The sequence below is a fragment of the Dendrobates tinctorius genome, unplaced genomic scaffold (assembly GCF_039654945.1).
Source record: "Dendrobates tinctorius isolate UK_male_01 unplaced genomic scaffold, ASM3965494v1 ptg000046l, whole genome shotgun sequence".
Classification (NCBI taxonomy): domain Eukaryota; kingdom Metazoa; phylum Chordata; class Amphibia; order Anura; family Dendrobatidae; genus Dendrobates; species Dendrobates tinctorius.
Window position 1 is genome coordinate 52,092,264 of NW_027361714.1, and position 12,403 is coordinate 52,104,666.

Consider the following 12,403-nt stretch of genomic DNA (forward strand, 5'->3'; position numbering starts at 1 on the left):
ATTCCAAAAACTACTTGAATTTTTTTCAGATTGCCAAATATTTTATTTCATCTACTATTACCAAATTGTAGTCCCAATTATTTTCTTTCATCTACTATTAGCAAACTGTATTCAAGATAAGGTAATTAGACTTTACAATGGATGTTTCAAGAAAAGTATGATAAAATTAATACAGTATTGTGTGTTTATGTGTGCTGCAATGTTTAAATGGAACCTGTCATATGAAAAAATGCTATTAAAGGGAATCTGTCACCTATTTTTTCATATATAAGCTGCAGCCACTGCCATCAGGGGCTTATCTACAGAATTTTGTAATGCTGTAGATAATCCCCCGATGTAACCTGAAAGATAAGAAAAATGAGTTAGATTATACTCACCCGGGGGTCCGATCCGATGGGTGTCGCGGTCCGGTGCCTCCCATCTTCTAGTGATGACGTCCTCCTCCTTACTTCTCCTGCGGCTCCTGCGCAGGCATACTATATCTGCCCTGTCGAGGGCAGATTAAAGTACTGCAGTGCGCAGGTGCTGGGAAAGGTCAGAGACATCCGGCGCCTGCGCACTGCAGTACTTTACTCTGCCCTCAATAGAGCAGATAAAGTACGCCTGCACCGGAGCCATGGCAGAAGTAAGGAGGAGGACGACATCGCATGAAGATGGGAGGCGCCGAACCGAACCGTGACACCCATCGGACCGGACCCAGACCGCCCCTGGGTGAGTATAATCTAACTTGTTTTTTTATCCTTCAGGTTACATCGGAGGCTTATCTACAACATTACAGAATGCTGTAGATAAGCCCTTGATGGCTGTGACTGCAGCTTATATACGAAAAAATAGGTGACAGATTCCATTTAACCTGTAGACATGGGGTTAATCTGCAAGTTAATGGCATATTGAACTTGCCTGGCGCCTGCACTTAGCCCCCATTGCACAAGAGAAATGAACTTTGCTCCTTCCAGTAGTGTTCGCATTTCATTCATGGGGTGGCACCGGCGCTGGTTCTGTCACTGTTCTTTATATAGAGATCAGGGGCTGACTGACAGCCAGATCTAACATTGAGCGAGCTATCAGTCAGTGCGGGGACTCGCTTACAGCCACTGTTCTCTATGCACAGAGCAGTGACTGAACCTATGCTGGTGCCACCTCTGTGGCTAAAACCCGAAGTCTGCCGGGGGGGGGCATAAAATTAAAAGTGCATTATTAACCCTACAGATTAACTTTGAATCTGCAAGTTAATGGTGTCTTTTCACAAGGCATGTTCCCATGAAATATATATTCTACTGTAAAATCACAAATGAGCTAATAATGCACAAAATCACTTTTATGAGGCAAAAGGAAAACAATGTTACAGAATTTATTACTAAAGTAGAACTTTATTGTCTAAATTAGGCACTTTGAAATCCATGTGCTAATGAACCATGAATGCATACATGCAACAAAGCTAAAATCAACAGTAGTTTATGGAAAATATCAATGATAATTACTCTTGCGTACGGTAGATAACTTTCTCTTTGTCAAATGTTAATAGTCACACATACTACATACATGCTATCTGGATCTTTATTTCTAGATGAAGATAACGGTACTGTGAATATTAAGTAGAGATGTTTAACCCCCTGGTGCCCTACATTTGTACACTATGCAAATGTAACAGTTGTGCTGTATAAAGGGGTTTGCCACTACTAGGACAACTTCTTCTGGCTCTGAGTGTTTTCCCCCATGAAAGTAAAAGCACTTACACTTACCTACTGTGCCAGTGCCATTCCAGCGGTGATGGCACTCGCGTTCCTGGAGCTCATATGCGGTTGTTATGACACATGAGCCGTTTGTCCAATCAGCTCTGATATCAATGTCCCTGCCTTTGGATGTACTGTATATGTCATCAAGAGGATGTGAGAGCTGAAGCTTGCTGCTAGCTTCTTCTTCATTGCTAATACGCCTGAAGGCGGGGACAGGGATGCCAGCGCTGTTTGGGCACCGTGTTCGTGTGTCACAACTAGTGATGAGTGAGTATGCTCATTGCTCGGGTTTACCCAAGCATGATCGGGTGATCTCCGAGTATTTGGAAGTGCTCAGAGCTTTAATTTCTGTCGCCGCAGCTACATGATTTGTGGCTACTTGACAGCCTGAATACATGTGGGGATTCCCTAACAAACAGGCATTCCTCACATGTATTCAGGCTGTCAATCATGCAGCTGCGGCAACAGAAACTAAATCTCTGAGCACTTCCAAATACTCAGAGACCACCCGAGCATGCTGGGGAAAACCCAAGAAACTAGCTTACTCGCTCATAACTAGTCACAACAACCTCACGTGAGCTCCGTCAATGCGTGTGCTGACACCACTGGAATGGCACCGCCACAGAAGATGAGTGCTTTCAGTTTCACGGGGGGCAAAACAGTCAGATCAAGAAGGGGTTGTCTTAGTATTGGACAACCCCTTTAAAATAAATTAGCCATCGATGTATTAATGAACAAGTATATTTCCAGACTCTTGCATTCTAAACGTATTCCAAGTGCAAAAAATACCATTGGTTGGAGCAACCAGATCACAATTAAAAATACAAAATGAGTTTCTTCAGAGTAATAAAACCTAGAGTACAGTACTTAATTACAAAAAAATTCACAAAAGTGGGCTCTTCAGGCAGAAATGTATTTCCTCCTAGATGCCTATTCTTAGTATATTTCACTGTGTGCTTCCTCATTGAAATGCATGTGTACATGTGCAGTATTATCAATTCAGAAGCCTATAATTGATATTGTAGATCCCAAGTTGATCCCCGAGTTGAAGGATGTGATTATAATAGGGGTTGCCCCCTTGTTGACAATTCCTCTTAAATAACTTGGCGCTTCAGTATATCTCCTAGGGAAGGAAATCCGTCAATCCACTAATAATAGATCATAAATCAAAATGTCTAAGGCATGGAATCCTAATAATGAAATAGATGGGATTGAATAGCTGAGATAATGAATAAAGCTCCCAGGCTTTATGTACTAGGGAGGTCCTTAATCAGAAGGACCAAGATTCACGAGTAAACATGCCTTAAGAGGGCATTTGTCCAAGACGGTGCAAAATATACCCCTTTTTTTATGCAATGAGAAAATGAAGGAGCAAAATTCTGGAATAGTTTCTATTCTTGCCATAGTGAGATATTCCTTGGGATTCTAGAAAGTGGTACATTTCTCCTCTTAACACAGCCCATGCAGCTATATTAGGCCATATTCCAGCTCTAAGCAAAGTATTTTACAGTACTACATTATCACTATCATTCAAGCATTTTCTGATTACAACATGAAAAATGGAAACATTTATGAAAAAAATCTAAGACAGAAAAAACACATAACAATAACACATCCGTAAAATAATGTAAAGAAAACCAACAATATGGATGAGAAAAAAAAAAGAAATAAATGTTGAACTAACAGAACTCCTGTAATCACTACTTGGTGAAAAAGCCAGCCTCCAATGACTCCCAACATCTGTTAGACCCCATCCCTATATGTCAAGCGTCACCTATTCCATATAGTGAAAGGGAATACTGTCTGGGAGGGCCGGTTGAATGGGCAGAGTTATTACATGTATGGGGACCCAAGAAACACAGGTGATCTGCAAACATAAATTAAATAATTAGTATTCATATAATAATCTCTTAATATTGGAACCAAAGCCTTGCATCTATAAAGATTTGACGTACCTAATTTCTATCCATCTTTTACTTTTGACACATCCCAAGTGCTGCACATTTCTACAGCTCATGTATGCATTCGTTTATGGTCCCTGACAAAAGTCACTTGCTTTAATTTAATTTTAACAATTTCAAAAAGTATAAAACATTATAAAAGATAGAAGGAGATAATGAATTTGTACCAGAAGTCTTATGAAGACTTATCTGGGAAACACATTACAGGAAGCACATCCGGAAAAACAATCTACTGTATGCTGAATATAGTTGTTGCATCAGTTTGATAAGTTTCTATAGGTTTTTTCATGGGAAAGAATTATAATTTATTAGTAAACAATATGAATGCTGAAAAATGGACATTATATTCATGATGAAACAATAAGCAGAATGAAATTTCAAAAACCAAGATTCAGTAAAACAGCTACAAATGCATGGGTATTCAAATTACGGTCGATAACTTGCTCACAGTGATGGCTAAAACTAAAGTGACGACTGCAGAATTAAAATGAGAAATACCATGTGAACCTTGAAGTATAGTATAATGTTCTCAACAGATCAACATAGTGGTCATGAAGAATATGATCCGAAAGTAATGTTCTCTGCCCTACTAAACTCTCCACACTACCGTGGGTCCTGTGAATCAATTGCTTCGGTTGAACCTACCCTACCTTTTTCATCAGATGCAAATGTGGAAGTAAAAAGGAATTGATTAACCATGAAAATTAAAACTTTCACCACTATACAAAAACACCATTTTTTGGACCCTTGCTACTAACTGTCTTCTTAGGCATTGTCCTCAGGTTAAGCTCTAAACTGTTCCAGATGGTCAAACTATGATCCTTCACGAGAAATTCCTCTTGATGTAAGTATTATGGGATCCACCACCAGTTTTACAATACCTTTGAACACATGGATTGTTTGATGTCTCATTATTTGTTACTCTATTTTGATGAAATAAACGATACATTCAGTTACTTAAATATCAATGTGTACCTCCCACATCATGAAAAAGTAACTTTACATAGGCTACCAGTCTGTTTAATGTCCGAAACTGTGAAGTACCTCCTCCATGGAACATATCTGCCTTCTATGGCATATGAAAAGTGAATTAGATCTCAAGGTCATCAGGTCTTGGTCTGCTGCTCGCATGACTGCTTGCTCTGCTTGAAGGCCTATGGTCTAGTATACTGAGAGGCTGCATTTCATGGCCTGGTGCCATTTTTTTGTCATTCTGGTGCTCATCTGGGAAATCAAATGGTTGTGCATGAGTGTTTGAAATTGTACTTCCAGCTTGGCCCATTCTATTTTGTTCTGCACTGTAATTAGCCCAGTTTTGTTCGCTCGCTTGCTTGTTGTAATTACGGCAGGAGGAAGGGTTTCTATCTGCAGTAACAAGCTTGTAGCCTGGTGGCGACATAGGTGCAGTTGGAGAAGAACAACCATTAAAGTAAGCATATTTAGGAGATCCACAATCCTTTGTTGGATTTCCATCACTTGTGGTGGAATATGGATCTTTTTTACCTTTAATGCCATCTTTGACATGTTTAAAAATGACATAGAACAACTCAATAATGTTCAGTCCTAGAGATACTAAAGACACCACCAGCATAAACCAAATAAAAATGGTCTTCTCAGTGGGACGAGAAAGGAAGCAGTCAACTTTATGAGGGCAGGGATATCTTTCACAAGTGTAGATAGCATCAAGGCTAAACCCATACAGGTACCATTGGATACATATGAAACCAACTTCAAAAAATGATTTAAATAGGATGCTGATAATATAGGTACGAAGCAAGCCACCACGCATTTTAACCTTCCCATGCTCTTCAATACCGTATTTGAATTTCTTTATTTCAATTTGCTTGAGGTACAAGTCCACATTGCCTCCATCATTTTGAACCATCTTAAGTTCTTCTTCTTTCCTGTTCAGTTTCTCTTCTTTGCGCATTAAGTAGAACACATGAGCCAAGTATAGTAGAGTGGGCGTCGAAACAAATATAATTTGAAGAACCCAAAATCGGACATGGGAAATTGGAAATGACTTGTCATAGCACACATTTTCACAACCGGGTTGTTGAGTGTTGCAAGTGAATACTGACTGTTCATCTCCCCATGCTGACTCTACGGCTGTCCCCAGTAAAAGAATGCGGAAAATGAACAAAACGGATAACCACACTTTTCCTCCAGCAGTGGAATAGGCCTGCACTTTGTCAAGGAGTCTTCCTAAGGCACTCCAGTCACCCATTCTTCAAAGCTGTGACCTACAAAATATAAAATAAATTGCCATAAGACTTTGTCAAAGTACAAGATTATCTGTCTTCAGTTGGGAAACAGTTGGGATTTTAGATGATTTACAAATCTCAAATTTTAAAATCAGAATAATAGTTATAATAGGGGTTGGGTGGAATTTTAAGCTATGACTTTCTAGTAAATAGTGAGCATTTTGGCTGTTTGTAGAAGCAGTATAGTAGATTTTTACATTTGGGCTATTTTACTGATCTACATACAGGGAACGGTCATCATTACAAGTTTTGTACACTTTTCGGACTTTTCGGAAGTTGGCATAAAGTAGACAAGAATATTTCCCTGTTTCAGGAGCAGAATGTGGAGACAGTAGATGGTTAGTGAGATGAGTCCTTACTTGACTCTGAATGACTACACTAACATTAGTCAGAGATCTTTCACTAGAATTGAGCAACATTTTATTTTAATAGCCTTATATGGAAATCATTCATTTCTTTAATGTGTCGGTTTACTGAAAGATATATAAATATGAAACTTCCAAAACAATCAAAAAGAAAATATGGAAGAAGAAAAAGAAATGAAATTTAGAATTTTTTTCAGTTCTAGTAGTGTAGTGGAAGCAATGATTGCTGCCAGTGAATAGAACATTCTTGTGTGCAGCTGGTTATTGAGGAGACCTAATATGCCGACCCAGTTCTTCCCACAGTGCATAGGTAGCTACAGCTACATTAACTGCAGGCAATATTCTGCTAACTGAATTCCTGTAAACTCCTGAAATCCAGGGGATTTAGCTTATGGTGGATTTTCTGAACTGAATATAACTGTCAGTTTAATATCTTCACATTTTCATAAGTCTTGAAAACAGAAAAAAAAAATGGTACAAAGTATATGAAGAGGTTGCACAATATTTTATTAGGCCTTATACACATGAAACAGATAAAATACATTTTAAAGAGTAATGACTTCAACGATGTGATGTATCAGACTTCACCAATTATTTTGTTGTAGTTTTCCAGCATTATCATATATGAAAGAGACAGACAGACACCCAGACAGACAGACAGGCAGACAGATAGATAGATAAATAGATACGAGATATAGATAGATAGATAGATAGATATGAGATAGACAGATAATAGATAGATAGATAGATAGATATGAGATAGACAGATAATAGATAGATATGGGATAGATAGATAGATAGATAGATAGATAGATGTGAGATAGATAGGTAGATAGATGATAGATAGATATGGGATAGATAGATAGATAGATAGATAGATATGGGATAGATAGATAGATAGATAGATAGATAGATAGATAGATAGATAGATATGGGATAGATAGATATGAGATAGATAGTTAGATATGGGATAGATAGATATGGGATAGATAGATAGATAGATAGATAGATAGATAGATAGATAGATAGATATGGGATAGATAGATATGGGATAGATAGATAAATAGATAGATATGAGATAGATAGATATGAGATAGATAGACAGATATATAGATAGTTATGGGATAGATAGATAGATAGATAGATAGATATGGGATAGATAGATAGTTATGGGATAGATAGATATGAGATAGATAGATAGGTATGGGATAGATAGATAGATAGATAGATATGGGATAGATAGATAAATAGATAGATATGAGATAGATAGATAGATAGATATGAGATAGATAGATAGATATGGGATAGATAGATAGATATGTGATAGATAGATAGATAGATAGATAGATATGAGATAGATAGATAGATAGATAGATGATAGATAACTTATGAGCTGCTCCATAATAGTAGTAGTTACAATGCTGCGATCAGTAGATAAGTCCGTGTATCTGTACACATTTTTATTCTACTTTTCATTGAATTACAGATATTTTAATTCACACTTGCATAAGGAACCTTTTAGAAGTGAGTGAGTTGGAAGCTCTCAGTAGTTGAGTATTGTAAGCAGATGTGGCGCTGGCACAGCATGCAGAAGTGCTGTCAGTGTAGATGGCAGCCAGGGGGCAGTGCGGCTGCTTCTCTCCTGCCCATACCCCAGCACCGGGCACAGGAGCCATGTGGGCCTGAGTGCCACTGGACAATAGGCTTAATACTCAGCAGGATTACTGACAATTAGCGCCTGAACACACAAGTCTGAAAATTCCAAGTGCTGCAAATTCTCTCTGCAGGCTGCTGTAAACCGGGAGCTTTGTGTTTTTCTCCTTGAAAAGCTGCTTCAGGACATAAGAAATAAACTTCTGTTTTCTGCCCTGGTGGTGAAGCTGGCTGAGCCTGATCCAGGGCAGGACACACCGGCTGCAATACTGAGCTATTCCGCTTCCAATAATCACCTGAGAAGTGTGTGGTTTCCTACTGAAATGTAGTGATTATAAGCGGATGTATATGTAGCAGAGCTGAGCTTGTCAGATGTCACAGTCATGTCACAATGTGTTATTTGGTGTTTTGGATAGCGCTGCAGGTAACGCGACTTTCAGCCAAATCAGCGCTCTGTGCTCTTTTCTTACATTTCATCCCAAGTATGGCAAATATTCCAGAAGGATTTACTCCTGCACTTTTGGAAATGCTCCTAAATGAACCAAACAGCAAATATTGCATATTCATTTAGCACGTAACAGATAAATGCCTCATACGCAGCTTTAAGTAAAAGCATAACACGCCAAGGCTTCGGTATATATGGTGCGACATGATGCAATCCATATGGCGTCTGCATCCATCCAAAATATCACCACCGCTCATGGTCAGCAAATTGGCCAATCATGTTTGGTTTGTACCAAATTAGGGTTGTCTGTACATATGTATATAACTATTCTTATTAGCAATGTTATTTTCAGCACTGGCAGTAGTTGGCACAGTATTAGAGTTGATCACTGACTACAAAGAGGTGGGAACACAAACAGTCCAGCTGGCAAAGAGACTGCCCTAAATACCACTATATGAATGGCTGCTACTTGGTGTTCAATACTGCTAGCTTTAGATACATAGATGAGACACAAACATATAACTAGATAGATAGATAATAGATTGATATATGATAGATATATGATATATAATATATGTGATGGATAATAGACAGACACATAGATATGGAACATAGAATAGATAGTTAAATAGATGGATGAATAGACAGAGAGATAATAGATAGATAGATAGATAGATAGATAGATAGATAGATATGGAACATAGAATAGATAGATAGTTAAATAGATGGATGAATAGACAGAGAGATAATAGATAGATAGATAGATACCATATGATAGATCGATAGATATAGATAGAGATAGATATGTGAGAGATAGATAAGATACCTAAATAGATACATAGATAGACACATAGATATGGAACATTTAATAGATAGATAGTTAAATAGATAGATAATGGATGAATGGATAGATAGATAAGGACCATAGGATAAATGGATAGACCTGACACAGACAGACAGACAGATAGATGGATTGATAGATAGATCTATAGATGATAGATAGATAGAGAGATAGATAGATATGGGATAGATAGATAGATAGATAGATATGGGATAGATAGATAGATAGAGCTATAGATAAATAGATAGGTAGATAGAAAGATGATAGATACATAGATTGATAGATATGTAATAAAGTGTTGAGTTGTAAAAGGGTTCTAAGACCCAACTACGTCATATATGGAGAAATCTTGTCACTTGCATTGGACCCCTTGATATTGGCACACGTCGCCCAGCATTTTACAGCCAGAAGATCATTTAGAATAGAAATATTCATGCAATCAGAACATTGTTATACTGTACATTTCTGTGTGTGAATTTCTATTAGAATATTTTTCTAAACAACATAACAACATTCTTATTATTAAGAAACACCCAGAGTTTAAATAGAAAAAGCAACAATATAGATATAAGGCAATAGAGTAAAAAGATGTACAAAAAATAGAAATAAGAACAAATCTATTACTATACCTTTCAGATCCAACCAGAGGAAAATAAACTCCAGGGAGCGCTTGGAAGGAAAGGGAAGAAATGACTGCGTGTCTTTTTAAAGTTTAAAAGCCTGTTGCTCACTGCAGACTTCCTTCTCCCACAGAAGTTGCTGAACTTTTTTTTGCAGCTGAGACTCTCTTTCAAGGCTTTTAAAAAGTTTGCAATCCTCAACTCCGCCTATCCTAAGGGTGGACAGACTGGGAAGAGGAGGGAGGAAGAAGTGAAGAAAGTGATGAGGAATTTTAAGACTTTTTATTGGAAAACTGATGTTTAGGATACAACCCCTATTGTGACCCTGTGCAATGCCTGACTACTGTTTTGTTGTCTTTGAGTTGCTTGTGCCTCTTGAAAACTTTCTCGGTTCCAATAATGAACTAATGTTATATAATGACAAAGTCAGCTCAGCTCATCTGACAACCTCGGTGGTGTGTATTTATTAGAAATCATTTCCTTCTTTCTAATTAATACTCATTTTGCATCCAGACTTGGATCACTAACTACAATTATTATATTATACATCAGTCTGAAGTCTCACATTATGAAATACTTCTGCAATACTTTGTTTTGCCTGATCCTGCATACAGCATAGGTGTATAAATATCCTCACCGATTGCCGTCTTCTCCAGTTTCCAGCACCACTCCAGCTCTCTTCTGCGTCAAGTGACTTCTACTCCAACTTGCCACATTACAAACTGCCCCATGTGTGATCTGGAAGTCTTTTACAATATAAGGTTATGAAGTCTTACTGTGATACATAAGATTTCATTCTAAATGTGACTTACGGCTCACTCATGAACCCTTGTGTGATCCGACAAGTTGGAATAGAAGTCACATGACCCAGAAGAGAACCAGAACGATGCTGGAAACTGTGGAAGATGACAATCGTTCTGACTAATCCACCTGTCCCCCCGCTATTCCCCAGCTTCTCCCCTCTGTCAATCCCTTCACTGGCTTCCCATTGCCAAGAGACCAGTACAAATCCCTAGCCATGACATACAAAGCCATCCACAACCTGTCTCCTCCATACATCTGTGACCTCGTCTCCCGGTACTTTCCTGCACGCAACCTCCGATCCTCACAAGATCTCCTTCTCTACTTCCCTCTTATCTCCTCTTCCCACAATCGCATACAAGATTTCTCTCGCGCATCACCCCTACTCTGGAACTCTCTACCACAACATATCAGACTCTCACCTACCATCGAAACCTTCAAAAAGAGCCTGAAGACCCACCTCTTCCGACAAGCCTATAACTTGCAGTAACCACCGATCGACCAAACCGCTGAATGACCAGCTCTACCCTCGCCTACTGTATTTTCACCCATCCCTTGTAGATTGTGAGCCTTCGCGGGCAGGGTCCTCTCTCCTCCTGTACCAGTTATGACTTGTATTGTTTAACATTATTGTACTTGTTTTTATTATCTATACCCCTCCTTACATGTAAAGCGCCATGCAATAAATGGTGCTATAACAATAATAATAATAATAATAATAATAATAATCGTTGACTATGTTACCACACTTACGCTAAACTACATATACATTTACACTGGTTAGGGAAATATAAAGTTTTGTGTGGGTACTTCTTAAATACTGCAAACATAACGATAAGGGTCATATAGTTCTTATCACACATAATGTATGTCATGGAGTATTCTACGTCAAAACCATACTGTTTTTAATGGGACATCCACGTTGCTGGTCATATAGTCTCCAATTTATTTGCTATGAGGTAGAAAACGACTTCAATAATTTAAGTTTCTGAATTCAATTACAAATAAACTCTACCCAGTTTGTGGTGACAAGCAGTAGCATTCTGATTAGTCCCACATTAAAGAACTAATCGACATATTGATCCACTGCAGTTCATACTTCATCCTGCAATGGAAGGGGCAGCCTACAATTAGCGATGCCCCAGCGATCCCGACAACGATATGGATCGCTGGTGCATTGCTAAGTGGTCGCTAGTGAGCTGCCACACAGGCAGATCTCACCAGCGACATAGCAGGGGTCGGAGGTTGCTACTTACCTGTCAGACGCGGCGATCCTGACGTCCTCCCGCCCGCGTCCACGTGTCGCTTGTCGGCGCCACAGGAAGCCCAGCAGGAAGCGCCCGACGAGACATGGTCCAGAACGTTCTCGTGTGACCAGCGATGAGCAGCGGGTCAGCTGGTCGGAGGTAAGTATCAGACATAGCGATATCGCTAGCAACATCGCTGCTACATCACAAAATCGGTGACGTTACAGCGATATTGCAAGCGATATCGCTATGTGTAACGGGGCTTTAGATTATTTCCATTGATCCCACTGTAAATACACCTTCAGGGGGCATTTATCAAGACCAGTGATTTATGACAGCCTTTATAAGATGTTCCTAATTTATTAAGAGAACTGATCCTTCCTAATAAAATATGCATAACTCTTGTTGTGTGTGTCCCAGATAGTCAAATCTGCAGCAACCATGGCCTGGCATGGACTTGCACTCTTATT

General features: G+C 38.9%; 1 protein-coding gene across 1 annotated transcript; it reads right to left on the reverse strand.

The window, feature by feature from the left end:
• Positions 1 to 1,350: 1,350 nt before the first annotated feature.
• GJA1 (gap junction protein alpha 1) lies at positions 1,351 to 10,073 on the reverse strand. Its single transcript, XM_073575910.1, has 2 exons — positions 9,895 to 10,073; positions 1,351 to 5,940 (listed from the first exon to the last, which is right to left on the reverse strand). Exon 2 carries the CDS (start codon positions 5,922 to 5,924, stop codon positions 4,788 to 4,790), a length of 1,137 nt encoding a protein of 378 aa, XP_073432011.1. The 5' UTR covers positions 5,925 to 5,940; positions 9,895 to 10,073; the 3' UTR covers positions 1,351 to 4,787.
• Positions 10,074 to 12,403: the final 2,330 nt, after the last annotated feature.

Excerpts from the sequence above, each read along its gene's own strand:
- GJA1 (XM_073575910.1), bottom strand. The coding sequence starts at position 5,924 with ATGGGTGACTGGAGTGCCTTAGGAAGACTCCTTGACAAAGTGCAGGCC.